The sequence below is a fragment of the Callorhinchus milii genome, unplaced genomic scaffold (genome assembly GCF_018977255.1).
Source record: "Callorhinchus milii isolate IMCB2004 unplaced genomic scaffold, IMCB_Cmil_1.0 Scaffold3, whole genome shotgun sequence".
Lineage (NCBI taxonomy): Eukaryota > Metazoa > Chordata > Chondrichthyes > Chimaeriformes > Callorhinchidae > Callorhinchus > Callorhinchus milii.
The window spans coordinates 57,516,549-57,535,628 of NW_024704744.1; the positions used below are offsets into that span (position 1 = coordinate 57,516,549).

Consider the following 19,080-nt stretch of genomic DNA (forward strand, 5'->3'; position numbering starts at 1 on the left):
ACATCGATTGAAGTGGACGGTGTGCAAGGCATGCAATGCCCTGCAGCATAAAACAAGTTGCACTTACACAGCACCCTTCACATAGAATGAACATCTCAAAGTGCTTACAATTGTGAGCAGGGAGAGGAAGATTTAGAGATGTTGATCAACAGCAAGCTGTAAAACATGTTTTTCAGGGGGTTTTAAAGGCAGAGAGTGAAGAAGTCAAGCAAAGTGATTTTGGAAATGAGTCCAAAAGACATTGGCTATCAGAAAGGTGTGTTTATCATTGTTTTCCTGTCTGAGAGAAACTATGTGCAGTGTCTGACAGTAGATTACTCTAGTAACACAATATCAGGGTTTGTTTTAAGGAAGGTTATGTTTATATTTTCTCTTCCGGTTTCAAATCTCGTTGTCTCATTCATCTGTCTAATTTATGCTGTAGTTTGCACTGTCTGATGTGCTCATTTACTGCATTGAATAATTCCTGGAAGTACAGCGTGAATCAAGTGTTCGAGGTACTGATTCAACTCCGAGCCACACTCCGCAAAACAACCTGTGACCCATGGAAATGGGGATATATATTCCTCCCAGTTCAGGGCCACATGGTCAGATAATGTCCCTGAAAACACCCCTCTCATTTCAATTACACAAATGAGACATTTCCATATCCCACCAAGTTATCCTTGTGACTTGTGGCTACCAATCTGTGTGAATTTACAGGTAGTTTGTATTGTAAGGGAGGGTGGCTGTATATACTAAGACTATCCCAACCTTCTTTCTCTTAGAACAATACAAAGTGCTTAAGTCCCAAAGCGCTTCACTTTGTTGGCTGGGCACATGCACAAGGGGTGAGAGCTGAAGAGGGGGCGGAAGGGAAAAATAACCAAAATCATGGTAAAAGAGATATGTTTGAGGCAGGTTTTGAACATGGAGAGGGAGGAGGGCGAGTCAGGGGGCTCCAGGATAAAGTTCCAGAGAGTGAGGCAGAATAGCTGAATAACCACCAGCTGATATTGGGCAGGGAAAGGGAGGGGCCTAGTCTGTTGGGTTGATGGAGGTCACAGAGGTAGGATGGAGTTAGTCAGTGGAGGGATTTAAAGGTGAGAATGAGGAGTTTGAATTTGTTCAGCTGGAGGATGGTGAGTTAGTGGAGCGAGAGAAGATGGGGCTGGTAGTCTCATGGAGCCTGGCACGGGAAGAGGACACGGGCTGCAGAATTCTGAATAGTCTGCAGTTTGTGTAGTACAAGACTTTACAAATTCTGAACTTATAGAAAAAGACCTACATCCCATCATTTTGGGATAAATCAAACTAACCATGTGGTACAGTTTTTTATACTACTGCTTTTAGTGTATAGTGTAAAGAATACTACGCACGAAAAGTATTCATGGAGTCGTGCATCACTTGTACAAGTATTAGAGGATAATGCAGAAACTCCCCCCGAATGACTGAAAGGCAGCCCCTATAGTGTTCAAGCGATATCTATCATTGGGAAAGAGTATTATAAGGACTCTGAAATATGAGTCACTTGGACTTTGACAGTGGAGTAAGAGTTGAGGCTCAATTGAACTGAGCTGATTTGGGATTCCTTCCTTGTCTTGTCTAGAAAATATTTTAAACAGGCTGCCAAGTCTCCTCAGCAGGGAAGGGATTTTTAATTTTCTTGATCCTCCAAGGCTTTCTGTATGTTTTTACTATTACCTTTGTGATGGATTGTACTTCAACTCAAAAAGTAGAGCTATTTTCACCCAGAATAATCTTATAATTTGGTTACTGAAGATGCTGAATATGAAACAAACCAGCAATTATTCCAGGAGTGTATGAAACTCAATTAGATAGAGATCCTTCAAAAGAAAATTAAGTCAGATTCAATCTCATAAACTATATATTGCATTCGGCATAGCATCTTTCATGTTTTTGCTGTAAATTGTAGTGACTATATATTTATAGGTAAACACAGAAGCTCATTTGCACACAGCTCTGTCCCATAAACAGCCATGAATGACCAATTGTATTGCATGTATTAATGGCCATTGCACCGGGAGAAACTGCCTACTTTTTGAGTAGCTCCACAGGATCTTAACGTCCACCTGAACAGGAAGCTGAGACTGCGGTTTAACATCTCATCCAAAGGACAGCACTCCGACAGTGCAGCACACCCCCAGCATTGTATCGGAGTGTCAGCCTAGACTGTGTGAGTACAAAGTTTTAAGGTGGGCCTTGAACCCACAACTCTTTGACTCAGAGACTGAGCCAGGTTGACATCCCAATCACGACATCTAATCACTCAATCCACGACTGTTTATGGGACACTGCTGTGTGCGATTGGCTGTGTGTTTTGCCCACAAATATACAGTCAATTCACTTTATGGTATATTCTATCAAGCGTTTTGAGACGTCTAGAAGACATGAAAAGCGCTATATCACATGCAACAATTATTATTATTGTTAAAAGTGCAATTACTCAGCAAAGTAATCATGAAGAAAGGGGACAATAGCAGCAATCATTGCTTTTGTTATAGTGACTTTCGTGTCAGGAGGATACCTGAAAGCGTTTCACAGGATTTACTATAAAGTGTAGTGACTGTGCATTTTGCAGGTGAATGCAGTTCAGGAAGATTTTACTGATACAACAAATTTACCTTTGGCCAACACTGGGTATAATTAACCTCTTCCTCTGGTGGCTCAATGTGGTCCTTTTGGCGCCAGGTTTTAAACGCTGCTCCCAGCAGACCATGGACAAACAGGACATCTGCCTTTATTGGCTGACTGCAGACAAGAGGGATTAAAGTGAACAAAAACCTACCTCTTCGACTGCTCCTACAGTCACCTCCCCTTTTCCCTTTCCCTTGATCGGCATCCACTACCCCACCTATGTGAAGCGCTCCAAAATATTATATCATGTGAAGGGCGCAGTATCAATCCAAATTGTTGTAACAAAACATGTAGCTCCTTGCTGAGCTGTTATGGAGGTAATAGGGTTTGGAAATGACTGAAAGAATTGCCTCCCAATTGTTACTTTGAAGCTGTGTGATGAAAACGTAAGTTGCTTTGTCAATGGTCAGGCATTGAATAAAAACACTCAATCCAGCAAACATTGTCAACTGTACACTGTACAAGGGAAAAGATTGAATTGCTATCAGCAATTCCATCAAATGTCAGCTTTTCAAAAAAATCCAAATGAAAAGGAATCAAACCCTGGAGCAACAGAGAAAGAAACAAGTGAAAGGGGGTGACGTGAAGCCAAAATCAAAACAAGGATGTGAATTTGTTACCATCTGGAAGCTCTGCTCCCTATTCTCCATCTAAAATTAGCCCCAAACACCCCCAGCTCCTGCCTCCCACTTCTCCCTCTCCAACCCAGGACCCTCCTCTCCCCTCCCCTCTGATCTCTGTCTGGTAAATAAAGACACAGCAATGAAAAAAATATTTCCCCTTCAAAAAGCAGATAAGCCAGGTTCTACAAGGAATACAAATATAGAAATGTACTTTCGAGAAACATTACTTTGAAAGGGTAAATGTCACGCTTTGGTTTTGGAAGAACCTGAATGTTTAATATGAACATTAAGAAGCGAAATGCATTGTACAAAGAATATGTGTACAACTCACTGCCTTGGGGAAAGGAATATTGTTAGCATTGGTGCCTTGGTCTCACTTTACTAGTTTAAAAGCTGTTGCTAGGTAACAGTGCGATTAACGCATGGTTCTATCAATTTCCACTATGGTGGGATATGGACGTCTATTCCTGACTCACTTGTGGGACATTCTCAATCGCAACTGGTTCCAAAGCAGTCAACATGGGAGAATTATTTGAAGTGAGATTTAAGATGTATATTCAAATTGAGGTACTCAGGTATTCAGGCTATTGTCGTTAAAATCTAAACAAATTGGACTTGGCAGATCTATGGTCATCAACCAAAGTATGCGAAACAGAAGACAGTCACTTTCCCCCATGAAGAGAGACAGAAATACCAACAGAGAAGATACCATGGATTCATTTCCAAACAAGAGACCTAGGTCCTGCCAACACTGCTCTGTCACTAACAGCAATGCTGAAGTCTGTGATTATTCCGCCCAGTCACTGGCAATGACTCAAAACATAACTCAGCATGGAATAGAAGCTTAAAATCAGGCATTAAAATTCTCAGAAACAAACAAAAATGCACCATAGGAAACTGATGTGGCTTCTGCTGTCAGAATGAAGAGAACTGCAAATCTTTATTACCTGGACCTGAACTGAGGATGAAGGATATACACTCCATCCTCATATGTTTCCTGCACTGTATCCCGGTCAAGATTAGCCAAGGCTCTTGTAGCATGTGAAGCCTGAATAATATTTGGAGACTTCATCACTTCAGCCAGGATAGCAATCCATCCTGTTATTGAAGAACACAATGTTAGACTTTCACAATGTCTTTTCTTTCAGTGAATATCCACAAATATTGTTCGTGTTAGCACTCTCTCCTGAAGGCACCGTGTCTTCCTCACTGGATGGTTTCATGAGTTCTTGTTGCCCTCCAATACCTCTCTCAAGTGATCATTCATCATTTATGAGCCCAGTCATTAAGTTCAGCCGTGTTCAACAGTGGGGTGCATCATAAAGGAGCCTTGTTCTTATCAGATATCCATACCTGTACTCTTCCCAGCAGTGGTCACAAGATGTGGATTCGGAGCGTTAAATCTGGCTGATGCTTTCCCTCCCTAACCCAGAGCCAACGCAAATAATTCGTCTTGAAGGAGGCAAGGGAGGGAGCGAGGCGAAGGGAATGTGGGATAGGGTGGGGGTAGAAAGGTTGGACGCCCGACTGCTGATGGTGGGGTTGGCCAGGTGGGGGCCGTGGACTAGGCCAGAGCCTGCTGAGTGGAGACAGGTTGATCTGGGGTTAGTAGGTCGCAGAGGCAGAGGAAGGCCTCCTTCTGGAAATGTCTCCTCACCCGGACAAATTCTGATACAGGGTTTGGGTTGACTAAAATTCTAGCAGGATTTCTCATTAAGAAATAGCACAAGTTAAACCCCAATTCCAAGAATGATAGAAAACTAAAGAAAAAGTGCCACCTTCAAAGTATTTATCTTATTAGGTATTAAATCGCAGACCACATTATCCAGTGTTGCAGACTGGATTAACCTCAAACTCAGGTCTGGAAGGTAGTGGATATCACCATACCTGATTGCACAATGGCTGAGTGAAGAGGTTCATGCAAAGTTAAATTTCCGATTGTCCGGAGGACGTTTCTCTGAATTTTCTGAGAATCTTTCCGCAGCTGGTATATTTTCTGGAGCAACTGTAGACCACCATTTGATACAATCTGCTCACAGTGGCTGGGAACCTGATGTCAAGAAAGGGAATAGTCATTTTAAATTTGAAAGAAAAAAAGCGCAATCATAAGTTCGGCCAGACACAGGCATGTAGCAAGTGATGCTATTTTGCTCTTTGCAAAAAGAAACCAGTGTTTATTGGGGAAGCATTGGGGAACCTGGGTCAAAATCTGCTCACAGTTAATGGGATAAAAGGTTACAGCTCACACAAAGCACAATAACGTCCTCTTTGAGTTGAAAGTAGCAGGGGTAATAGGGGCGGAAAGTCAGAGCCCATCTCTAGTTGAGAGAAAGGATTCATATGTTTGCAGATAAGAACATAAGATTTTTGCTAAGCCAAAGAAGGCCAAGATCCATCCAGTTCGCCTTCCACCATCCTGGCAGTCACATGACATGCTGTGTCGAAAAACTATGTATTGAATCCTGAGATATTATTTAAAGCTCTGTCTTAAAAACTTAGAACTTAAAACATACACTATTGGCATTTCTTTGAAATTAAAATCTTAAGAGTCCTGTCCGCTTACCAATGGATTTAATTTGTATAATTCTAATTACACATAATACATACGTCAGCATTAGAAAAGCCAAACATGAGTTCCTAAATCTTCCTGCAAGTTTCATATTGATCTAAGTGCAGTGCCTTTACACACATCTGCCTAGAGATTACTAACTGCCTATTGCAACTAACTATTCTTCTTTTCTGATTTCTCGCTTGTGCTATTTTATTTGCTTGTTTGCTGGACAATTTTCATACCCACTCTTTCTTACTTTCAACTTCCCGGTTTCTCAGTCCTTCATTGCTACTACCTGTCTTCTGTGAGCCTTTGCTCTTACGAACATCTGCACTGACGTTCATGGACTCTTTGCATAACATTTTCCTCCATCAGCAGATAAGTGCTGCTTTTGATTACTTTAATATTGGGCAATATTGGTGTGTGGAGAAGCGGTTTTAAAAGAGACTAAAGGATTGGCTGCATTTTTTTGGGGGTGAGGGTGGATTGAAGAGAAAGCCACAATTATGCATTTAATGGGATGCCTATTTAAAAAAAACAGACAATAAAAACACACTTAAAGCACCATAAAGAGGATTTTATGCTTGCATAAAAGGACACCAGGTACCCGGGGTTTCAAAAAACTGTTAAAAAGACAAAAGCATTGTTGGCTGATGGAATTGAATCACAAGTACGCTAATGACATCTCAGGTAACTCTAGCACGTGTATGTACAAGAATGGTTGGATAGCACAACAATCGATGTTGCTGAGTCTGAGAGAGACACAGACCAAAGTGAACCATTGCCTCAAGCCAAGGATACAAGCATAACACTGATAAGCTCACAGCAGGCAATAAATGCCAAAGTTCACCACACCTCCACCCAGAAAGCCATGTTTCCTGAAGTCTGATGCACCACAATTCAGTACTACCACTAAAGATCATTAGAACAATGACATGATTGCTGCTTGACTGGCTTTTTACCAAAAAAAATGGTTTGGATGGTCCAGCAAATATTAAAAAGCAGCCAACTGCCTGATTGTCATCTTGTAAGAATGATGTCTTGCTTATTCTACTTCTAATGCTATAAAACCAGCCATGAGTTTCAGTGGTGGTTTATACTAAAAAAATAATTCAGTAGCTTTGCGCAGTTCATTAGTCCTGGTATAAATCACTAAGGACACGCTCATCAAAACAATGCTGCAAGCATCAAAAGTGACAAGCCTGTGAGTGAACAGATGCAGCGAATCTCAGTGTGCCTCGGGCTGGGTGGGGAAGAAAGGTACAAAGCAACATTTGCTATTCACAAGGGGAGTGGTAAAAATGGTGGGAAATGGCAAACAAAATATTCCCATAGGCTTCCACTGTCAGCAGCAGGTTGCTTGTAATTGGGATGAGGCACAAATAAATATTTGTAAAGGTCATCTCCTCACTGCTTTCATGGACTCTGCATTACATTTTGCTCCACCAGCAGGCAAGTGCTGCTTTTGATTGCTTTAATGTTGGCCCTGGAGGGAACGCAATTGAGGCTATAAAAGAAGCAGCAGCACACTGACTGACGCAATGTGAACATATAGGGACCTGAAGAGCTGCAAGAGCGGCTGCAGTATTACGTACCAACGAAAACAGTGGCAAGGGCAGCTAGCACTGTAACTATAGGACTGCAAGCTACACATTGTGCAGTGGAGGAATCTCACATTTGAAAGGTGGGTATCCAAATATGGCCAGGCATTCCCAGCCAATAGTCAGACAAGCCAGGCAGCTTTGGAGACTTTAAGGGAAAGAATGTCGGAGGTTCCAGAGATAAAAAAATAGCACTGGAAAATAGAAGAACGTTTTGCTATTCAATTGCGGGAGTGTGGAGCCTATTAAATGGGTGAAGAAAATAACCAGCCGCAACACAGAAAACAAATTACCCTCATGATGAGCTATTTTGTACTCATTGTTGCTCAACACATTGGATTAATGCCCATGAAGGAGCTCAGCCCAGATTTTCATGTAAGGAACAAGTACCAAGGAGCAGCATAACATGTGTTCATCTTGCCATGTCTAAATTTTTTGGCCCAAAACGGTTTTCAAGCAGAGCGAAACAGAGTAGTCGCATGAAAACTGATCCATTATACACTGCTTTTTATATGCCGTTAATAGTGACCCAGAAACAGACTCAGATGAATGTGATAGCTTTCTAAAATTAGCAGCAAGTAATCAGCTTAATCTCTGCACAACTTCTTAGATTTTAACCAAAAGCGACTGACGCACCAGCTGCCAAGCAGCTTCAAGTTGACCTCACATGTTCGTACTCACAGATGGTAATTCAAGCTTTAATACACGTACGTGCGGCTTGAATGTTTAATAGCTCAGAGATCATTCAAGGTTTCTGATTATTCGGATGATGAAAGTTCGTTTCTGTGCTGTGGAACATCTGGTAAAGTATTCTAAAAAGCTTCTTTCAACAGAAACACAACCTTAGCTTGGTATCAACATAATAATAATCCTTGCATTTGATATAGCTCCTTATCACATCTTCGCGATGTCTCAAACGCTTCACAGAATATACTGTAAAGTGAATTGACTATATTTTATGGGTGAAACATCGCAGCGCATAGCAGGCGAAAGGAGAAAGGGTAACTTGCGAGATCTGCAAATAGTAAATCCTACAGATACGTGGATGAGTCTCAGGCCAACCCCTCTCTAATCTCCATCTCCCTCTCCCGTTCCCACAAACTTCACTCAGATGCCCATCAGCTGCTAGGAGCGTCTTCTGAACGTATTCCTGCTTCATGGAAGATAGAAATAAGACCCAAATCCAAGTTGTGTTCCAGCAGATCGAGCTGACACACAAGCTGGTACCTGTTGGCGGCAGCTGAAGAGAGGCGGAAGTATGGAGAGGACACTATCCTGCGAGAGAGGCGCTAGAAAAAAGGATGTTCTTGCTGTAAGAAGCTTCAGAGGGTGGGGTGGGGGCCCAAAAAGTCAAGAGCACAAAGCACATGGTCAAACACATAGTGGTTAATAAGTGAAATTGCAGGTGGAGAGGGCTGATAAAAGGTCAAGTGGGTTTCTGGGTTGTATATATTCAGGGCCTTTGAATATAAAAATAAGGAAGTGGTGAGGAATGTTTAAAGCTCATTGGTTAGGCTGGAGCTGGAATATTGTGGGCAGTTTTGGGTACCGCACTATAGAAAGAATATTAGTGCTATCAGGACCCCTCCAGATGGAAAAGGCTTTATATGAATGTAACTGTGTTATTGTTGTTGAATTAAGAATCTTCAAGATAGATTCAAGAGGGAGATATCATAGATGAGGGCGTATAGCAGTGAGGAGAGTCTGGAACTCATCAGTTTGAACAGAAAAAGCTGAGGGTGATAATGATAGAGGTGTTTAAGATAATATGAGTCCTGTAGCTCAGTGGTTAGAGCACTCGCCTTGCAAGCGAGAGACCTGGGTTCAATTCCAGGCACAGGGTGAAACCTTGGGCAAGTTTCCTTACTCCACACGTCTAATAATAATCCCTCCAAAAACCAAAAACAATAATAAATTGGTCATTTTCAATCCACAACTGTTTGTGGGACATTGCTGTGCGCAATTGGCTGCCGTGTTTCGCCCACAAATATACAGTCAATTCACTTTACAGTGTATTCTGTGAAGCACTTTGAGACATCTAGAAGATTGTGAAAAGCGCTATATCAAATACAAGGATTATTATTATAATAGAGGATAAATGGTGGGGAACTATTTCCGATATTAGGTGATCTGAGGACTAGAGGGCATGAGTTTAAGATTGTGGCTAGAGAGTGAAAGGTGAAATTAGGAAGATAAATTCTCCCAAAGGATTAGCCCGAGATTGAAATAAATTGCCAGCGGTGTGTTTAGAACAGAGTATAAAGGGAGAGTTTAAAAGGGAATTAGATGGCCACGTACAAGGTTATATAGAGGGTAAGGGAAAAGAATAAGCAATTGAGAAGATGATAGATGACTTCATTGGAGAAGTAAACACCAACACTATTACAACGGATTGAATGGTCTCCTGTTGTGTTTTATTTCTGTTATTCTCTCCTTTCCATCCAACATCTTTCACTCTGCCTACAACACAACACTTTCAGTTCAATTCATATTCAATTCACAGTGCTTAATGCATTCCCTCCTCTACCTTACATACATTTATTATCCTGGCCAACAAGTTTCCAGATTTATTGGTCATTCAATTCATGTTTTGGGGGCAGAAGAGATTGCAGCCATGTTTACATCCAAAAATAATGCACTTAACAGTAAGTACTGATAATAATAATAATCCTTCAAGAAAAACGATAATAATTTGGTCACTCAATCCACGAGGACACTGTTGTGTGCAATTGGCTGCAGCGTTTTGCCCACAAAATATGCATTCAACTTACCTTACAGTACATTCTGTCAAGCGCTTTGAGACAACAACAAAATTACATTTGCATAGCGCCTTTTACGTCGGGAGGATGTCCCAAGGCACTGGACAGACAGAGTTACGGACCCGAGCTGAGATGGGTTGGGGGAGGGGCGGGGGCAGGGGAGGAAGCAGGGAGATTGAAAGTACGGTCGAAGAGGAGGGTCTTGAGGTGCGTCTTGAAGGTGGCGAGGGAGGGGGCGAGTCAGAGGGACTGCAGGATAGAGATTCAGAGGGTGGGTGCAGAGAGCCGGAAGGCCCGCCCGCTGATAGTGGGGTGAGCAAGGCGGGGGATGTGAAGCAGATCAGAGCCCGCTGAGCGGAGGGCGCGAACCGGACGGTAGGGGGTTAGGAGATCGGAGAGGTAGGGGTAGCAAGACCACAGAGTACTTTGAATGCGAGGACCAGGATCTTGAACTGTTTCCTCTGTGATGCGAAGCCAGTGGAGTTGGGCAAGGATGGGGGTGATAGGGTCATGGAGCCTGGTGCAGGAGAGGACACGGGCTGCAGAGTTCTGGATGATCTGCAGCCTGTGGAGGGAGGAGTTGGGGAGGCCGACAAGTAGTGAGTTTGCATAGTCAAGCCTTGATGTCATGAAGGAGTGTATGAGGGTTTTGGCGGCCTGCGGCGTGAGACGTCTAGAAGATGTAAAAAGCGCATTATCAAATGCAAGGATTATTCTTATTATATTATAGTACTGAAGAAGTGTTTCAAGAAACTGACTAAAACTATAAAAATAAGATTTTTATCTTCTAAAGTAGTACAATCATGAATACTATATACAGAACCCCATTGGCGCCATCTATTGGCTTTACATGTACCCTACCTGCCAATTTTAATCTCAGTTACCATTTACCAACAATGACTTACATATATATAGCGCCCTTCACACAGGATAATGTCTAGGAGCATTTTATCACGACAGATATTTGATGTCAAGCAAAGTGCTTCACAGGTAATTGCTGTCAAGTGATTGCGAACAAGCTTTGAGACATCTTAATGTGAAAGCACTATAATATAAATTGTATCATGGGCAAAAATTGCAGCCAATTTACACACAGCAACTTCGAACACAATTTGCACACAGCAGTCCCAAAAGCAAGTGAATGACCAAAATATCTGGAGGTAATTCTGATCTATTTAAAATCAATCTTCTTTAGCCACTCAGGGTGAATCACAGCCTCAGGCATGACATAAGTCAACAACAATAACTTCAATTTATATAGTGCCCTTCACGTGGGACAGTGTCTTGGAATGCTTAACAGATGGATTTGAAACCGGGTAGAACGGGGAGGCGACCTTAAGCACAGTTGGAAGAGAAAGGTCTTTAGGTGTAATCTGAACACGGACAAGGCAGAGAAATTGAGGAAGAGAGTCCCAGAGTTTCGGGATGTAGTGGCTGAAAGCAGGGCTTTCGATAGGAGAATGGAAAGATTGAAGGACGTGCAGGAGGCTGGAGCCAGCTGAGCGAAGGGGGCGTGTTGTAGCAGGTCAGAGAGGTAGGGGTTTGTTAGGACATTAAATGATTTGTGTGAGTGTTAGGATCTTGAAAATCAATCCATTCTGCAATAGGGAGTTAGTGAAGCCTGGCAAGGAACAGGGTGATGGGAATATAGAGTTTGGTACAAGTCAACTTTTAGCGAAGCCAGAAATCAGATTGATTAGGATGTACCAAGGTATTTGGGCTGGAAACAAAGTCACACAGTGACCACATAAAACAAGGTTTGGTTTGTACTTTTCGCAAAACAAATCTGCATACTTGGATACCATATCATACACCATCACATCCGGGAAATGGGGGTGGGTGAGGGTGGGCATTGGATATCCTGGTTCGGATTACAGCTGACAAAGATCATTTAATCTGTGATTGCTGAAGGCGTGCAAATGAATCAAACAGAAACCTGTTTTCACTTGTGTCGTTATCAGGTTGATAGACTGTCACCGAGTTCCATCAGCTCAAGCTCCACTCTCCCCTACCCAGTGTATTCTACTCACCCAAATATAGCATTAAAGATGGCACATTGGTCACATGCTTTGCTAATCACATTAAACGTGCGGTATAATATTTTATGAGCTTTGTTGACAAGACATAACAATTTGGTTTAGATATTTCAGAAAAAAACATGCAAGTGTTTACCTTGGAATGTTTGACTAAAGCTTGCAGACAAAAGGATTCAACTTTTTCAATAGGAATGGAGCTTAGACTCTGCGCATAAGGAAGCCCATTTCCTCCAAAGCACCATAAGCCTCCCTGAAACACAAGAAACTGAATGACTAAACTTTCCTGTTAGTCGCTTACAATGCTTTCTGGTGCAACTTTATTTTAGAACAAAATAAGAGTAGAATTTATTTCTGAACAGTCAAAATCACAAAACTGATTTTATAAATGTTTAAACTTGAATTAGAGAGCATCAAGTGTCCTTTAAGAAAGCTAGCAGTCTCCTCAAGTACAGATACTATTTTACTTTTCAATAATTTAATTGACATCTGTCAGATAAAACCATTTTCCAGATGGCTCATTACACGTGGATGGTAATACCTTACTGCTCATGTCAGTGGAATAAGGCAATTGGGGAAAGACAGGCAATCAGCAGTGTGATAATGTCCCTCATCACTGCACTTACCTTTGGAAATGGTTTTCTGCATCTAGTTGATGCTTCACTGCCTTGCCAGATGTTTCATGCACTGCAACAATTCAAGTGTGGGAGCGGAGTGCATTGTTTGGGCTAAATTCATACTGGTGTTGCATACCAGCACCAATGGAATCAGTCGATGCTGGTCTGGTAAAGGCACAATCTAGACAGCAAAACAATACTTTGATGCTTACCCTTTTTGCCGCCAATGACTGATTGCTTTCTCGTAGAGCTAGAGAAGTGAAGTGTTGTACACACAAATCCACCTCTGACTGGGACAGGGAAGCCAGCAGACACCTCAACTCATCTTCAATACAACAATCCTGCATACAGGTAATAAGAAAACAGGCCAGTGCCTTCAAATCAACATTGAAATAAACTATGCATCAGCTGATTCTTTTCTATTTGATTGCAATAGTTCTTCAGATAGAACTACAGCATCAAATAATTTACATCACTAGCTGTTAAACACTGAGGGACGGGAGACATTACAGTGGTACCGTTAGACAACAGGTCAGAACAGATAAAAGGCAATAATAATCCTTATATTTGATATAGTGCCTTATCACATCATAATGTTTCACAGCTTTACAGTTTTCTCTGTAAAGTGCTGCAACTGTGTATTTGTAGGCAAACACAAAAGCCAATTGTGCACAGCAAAGTCCCACTGAGAGCCATGAAGTGAATGACCAATTAGAGAAACTTCATGGCTGTGTGTGAGACATTGTTGTGCACAAATTGGCTGCTCTGTTTGCCGTAAATACAGTCACGACAGTTTCCAGGGGAAAAAAATCCAGTGAGAGATTAACACAGAATAAGAGTTGGAGCTCGGGAATTCAGAGGAAATCCACACTGGATCATTGAGTTGAGCAGTTTACAGGTATCAATATAATTAAACCTGAACTATCTGGAGGTGAAAGAGAGAAGAAAGCAACTAAGAAGCATGAAGCAACTAAAATAAAAATCCTTCCTATTTTGCAGTTTCTATGCCTGAAGATCTGACGTGAAGCCCCTCCAATAGTCCATGAAACAAAAGTCACCCAGTGGGAATACAAATGAGTCAGTGCAGGTTGGTTGGTGGCTGGTGCAGGTTCAAAAGAAAGACAATTTCTATCTAAATATTTAGCAATTTTGACATTAAAGAACATGAAAGAGCTTGCCTTACCTCATCTGCTTTTGGTAACAAAGGTGGAGGAGGCAGAAAAAAGCGAAGGTCAACATCTTTAGTTCTAGCTAGTCCGATCTTAGTTTTCTGATCGCAAGCCTGGGCCACTGTCCTGTACTGGTAATCTGCAAATAAAACCAGGTTTTTAATCACAACGTTTTAACCTAATACAGCATTTACATTTGTGTCATAAAAAAATTAATAAACCATCAAATGCTATGCTTTTGCATCACCAAGTTAATGTGGGGGGGGGGGGGGGGGGAGAGGAAATTAAGAGAGGGTGGAGGCTCATTTGGAGTTAAGAACACCAGCATGGACTGGTTGGGTGGATTGGTCTGTGTTCGTCCTGTAAAAGTCTATATAATTCTATGTAATCCTTCCTTCCTGCAACTTGTAATCCTCCCTTCTTGCAACTCTACACAAAGAAGAAATGCAAATCAGCCTCCAGCTGCACTTCTACTTTTTTTCCCTTTCTTTACTGTCTTATTTCTTTACTTTCTACGTGAAGTGAAACCTCAGTCATTACCTCTCACTGCGAGCATGGAGACACCTTGAAAGGTAGAGACACAAATGGTAACACAATATTACATTTATCCTTGGATAAATTTTACATATTGCTCAAGAATGTATTCACTATCATTCACTTTACCAGTCATTTTGTCATTTCTTTGTACACTAAACATGGATAGAAACATAAGGCACTTACACGGTTAATGAGATGGGAAGATAAACTGTGAAAAAGTTGTGAGCTATCCGGTTATCTGAATTGCAAAAGGTTTCTCCAGTAAATAAACAGGCCATTTTGGCTTCTTATGTGCCAATTGACATTTTGTAGCCTCAATGGAAGCAGCGTGCGCATTTGGGAATTTTTAATAAGTAAATATTGGGGTCCACACCCCAATAAAGTGCATTATAATAATGGGCTTCTATTATACACACATACATATAATAGTACTTATAATGGAATTTATTATTATATTACAATAGACCCCTTTATAATATTACATGTAATATCATATACAATTTATTGAATTAAAAATAACTGACAGGCTTATAGTGAAAAACAATTATTCCAAAAGTTACTGAAATGAAAATATTTTTCACATTTACCCAATAAATATTTCACCACTTAATGTCTGCACTAATTTGACACCCAACTCTATCTCTCTGCCTCCACCCTCGATCCCAGGACAACTGACGTCCTGATAGACTGCCTGTCTGACATCAAGTCTTGGATGAGAGCCAACTTTCTATAGCTGAATGTCAGCAAAACTGAGGCCCTCCCCACCCCCGACTGGCTCGGACCAGCGCCTCCACACCTCAGGCACTGGCAGCATCAGCATCCATGGTGGCACACTCTATCTCACCAAGCCAGTTAGGAACCTGGGCATCTTGTTCGACCTTCAACTGTCATATCCATGTCATGACCTACTCTGCCTCCCCCCATGTCTGCAGCATTGCCCGACTCCGCCACTGCCTCAACCCTCAGACTGCCAAAACCCTCATACACGCATTCTTCACCTCAAAGCTCGACTATGGAAACTCCCTCATCGGCCTCCCCAACACTTCCCTCTACAAGCTGCAGATCATCCAGAACTGCAGCTCGTGTCCTCTCCAGCAACAGGCCCTGTGACCCCATCACCCCCACCCTCCCCCGGCTCCACTGGCTCCCATTCCTTCAGAGGACAGAATTCAAAATCCTCATCCTCACTTTCAAGGTCCTCCACGGCCTTGTCCCCTCCTACATCTCTGACCTGCTGACCCCTATCAGTCTGCCACTCAGCAGGTTCCAGTCTGCTCCAAGACCACCGCCCAACCTGCCCTACCATCGGCGGCCGACCTTTCAGCCTCTCTGCCCCCACCCTTTGGAACTCCATCCCACAATCCCTTTGCCTTGCTCTCTTTCTTGCCTCCTTCAAGTCACGACTCAAGACCCTCCTTTTCGACACCTTCAGCCGCCCTCCTACCCGCTCTGCCCCCCCTCATCCCAACTCTAGCCCCCCACACTCAGAGCCTGATCCCTGACTGTTCAGCATCTTGGAACGTCTCCTCCCGACCTAAAAGGTACTTTACAAATGTAATGTTGTCGTTGATTTAGTCGTACTGATTCCCTGGTCTAAATTCAAACATTACAGAAAGTTAATATTTCCATAATTTATGCAGTCAAAGAGAGAAATTTGAGGAGAGGATTCGAATATAAAGAATCCATGAGCTAAATCCAAAGTAAATACTATAACCATTTCAAGCAAAATACAGTAATTGTGAATTTACGAGTTACACTCCTACCTAATCCAATACGTCTGTATTCATTGATGCATATAAATAATAAGCAAAAGCTTGACAGTCAGAATGCAGGTTTCAGTCTCAAGGGACGAAATGAAAATTAAAAACCAAAACAATATGGTGAGCAATAAAAAGCCGACTACATTCTTCTCAATTCTACATTTGATTCTGATTTATTTTTCTCCTTCCAATTTCATTTTGTTTAACCAGTGTGCAGAAATTGATAAGAATTAGCTTTGTAAAAATGCTGTCAGATTGTTGAAATCCCTGTTAGGTTTCCAAGGAAAGCTCTCACACCAGTTACAGGAACCTCCATGTGGTTTATTTTCTGACATTCAATGCATGCTGTAGAATCTAGCGTTACCTATAGCTAAATATTGACTCTAAATGAAGTCCTGTTCATTACCATGCCAATGACTCTCTGTCAGGTCCCGGGTCGCCTGTATTCGGACTCCTTTCACTCTAGACTGAGTTCTCTTTAGGAGAAGCCACAAAGCAAATTCATGGTCTTCCACGTCAAGTTTTGTGAAATGTTCTGTAAAATATAAGAGAAGTGTGACAACTTAAGCATTCGCATAACAGTTCTGCAACAACAACTTGTATTTATATAGAGCTCTTCGTGCGGGATAGTATCCTGGAGCGCTTAAATTGTGGTCATTTACTGGAGCAGTTGAATAGCATGAATCTTCTATGTAGGACCATACACCCATAGGAACAAGTGTTAACCAATAATCCCAAAACACAAGCCCTGCAAAGTGCTTATTTTGTAACTAAACTAGGATTTCTCATTGTCCTCCCACCCACACAAACATTTCAAGTTATCTTCTTGTCTTCTTTGTTTAATGGGAAGAGAGAGTAGAGAAAAGTTCAGGACACAGACTCTTCCAAGCATGAGGTCAGTGTTGCTCTTTGGTTATATTACCAGAAGATGATACCTTCCTTTTCCCTCCTTCCCAAGGAGAGGTAAAAGAGGCTCAGAAAACTGATGTCCAGGAAAGGCTGTCAGTGAAGACCACTAAGATTGGGTTTCTCCCCTGGGCTTGTGAATAAAAGTAACACTTTAAGCTTAAATACATGGAAAGATTAACGGTTTAAATTCCAGTCTGTGCTGTTCTCCACCACCTCCGGAACATCGCCAGACTACGGCACTACCTCACCCCTCACGCTGCTGAAACTCTGGTCCACGCCTTTATCACCTCAAGGCTGGACTATGGGAGCTCTCTCCTCGCCGGCCTTCCCGCACCTCCTCCACAAGCTGCAGGTCATTCAGAACTCTGCAGCTCATGTACTGTCCCGCACCAGACTTCGGACCACATCACTCCCACCCTCGCTCGCCTCCACTGGCTCCCATCCCCCAGAGGATCGATTTCAAGATCCTCATCCTCACCTACAAGGCCATTCACGGCCTTGCTCCCTTCTACCTCTCCGACCTACTACCCCCGACCTACCTGCCCGTACCCTCCGTTCCTCTGGCTCCGGTCTGCTCCACATCCCCCGCCCCAACCACCCTACCATTGGTGGTCGGGCCTTCAGCCTCTCAGCCCCGAGGCTCTGGAACTCTATCCCCCAGTGTCTTCGCCGCCTCCTCCCTTTCCTCCTTCAAGGCCGGTCTCAAGACCTTTCTCTTCAACCGTGCCTTCAGCTCCCCTCTCGACTCTCTACCCCCTTCTCACTCCCTCCCTTCCCTCACCCTGACAATTTCCCCCGATACTCGGGTCCCGACCCAACTGTCCAGCGCCTTGGGACGTCCTCCCGACGTGAAATATAAATGAAATCTTGTTGTTGTTGAGGCAGTGAGCAGTAGAGAATCCGGGATCACAAATGAAAAATGCTAGCTTGGGTGAGGGAGCTGTTGGAAGGAGTTGGCAATTATGGGAAAGGAATAGGCAGAGGAAAGAAATAGAGAGTAAAGTGCCAATCAAATCTGAGTACAAATGTCATTGATGCGAATCCACTATTCACTGTGAAGGCACTTTGCAACAGACAATATCTTCATTTTTCAGAAGATAATAGAAATTTTCCAAACCAAACCTCTTCAGGTTTTCAATCTGCCTCAAGCCTCTACTAATTGGAAAGGGCACACAGATCAAAGCACAAAGGAAAGCAAGTCAAGTTGAATTAATTTTTCAGAGCTAAAATTCTATTTTGAGCCCCAGTGAGGCCAACAAAGCCTTTTTGTCATTTTATTACTGTTTTTTTTGTCTGTTTTTGCTGAAAAATGTTTCAAGTATGCAAGGAGGGAATACAAATGCTCACTAAACAAATATAATCTGACAAATGATTGCAGCATTCTCAAAATTCACTCTCTTTTTAATGCAAGACTTCGCAACTGATCACAATACTGTATTTCAATAATCTTGAGGTATTCACATCAATTTACATCACATGTTGTGCTTTCAGAAAACCATACATCTTAGTAACCATTTCACCTAAAGAATGATGCTACCACAATAGTCCACAAAATATTAAAATCCTGTTGACACCTGCAGCAAGCTCAACAATATAAACATTATATTTACTATTCACTTCCCATATGAATCTCAGTCATGGCTGAAATTTGCCTTCAGACATTCCCCTACATCAGCCCTAGATTTAAAGCTATAATACTTTGTGGATTAGGCCCCGGGGGGGATGTGCGCGTGTGTGTAAGCACGTGCATGAGTAGTGTGTGTTGGTGTGTGTGTCTGTGGTGTGTATATTGTGTGCATGCGTGTGGTGTGTGTGTGTGGGGGGTGTGCGGAGGGAAATAGTGGCCAAAGCGAGTTTGGCAGAGGCCACATGTTGGAAGACTTC

The 19,080-nt window shown here is 42.4% G+C and overlaps 1 protein-coding gene across 1 annotated transcript in view; it reads right to left on the reverse strand.

Annotated features, from left to right (window-relative positions):
- serac1 (serine active site containing 1) overlaps positions 1-19,080 on the reverse strand; it is a 40,319-nt gene that overhangs the window by 15,559 nt on the left and 5,680 nt on the right. Inside the window, exons 5-11 of the mRNA XM_007893873.2 lie at positions 16,694-16,822; positions 14,005-14,129; positions 13,034-13,162; positions 12,344-12,457; positions 5,148-5,310; positions 4,208-4,358; positions 2,625-2,751 (exon numbers count right to left, since the gene is read on the reverse strand). Of these exons, the coding sequence (XP_007892064.2) occupies positions 2,625-2,751; positions 4,208-4,358; positions 5,148-5,310; positions 12,344-12,457; positions 13,034-13,162; positions 14,005-14,129; positions 16,694-16,822 (938 nt within the window). The remainder of the gene's footprint in view (positions 1-2,624; positions 2,752-4,207; positions 4,359-5,147; positions 5,311-12,343; positions 12,458-13,033; positions 13,163-14,004; positions 14,130-16,693; positions 16,823-19,080) is intronic.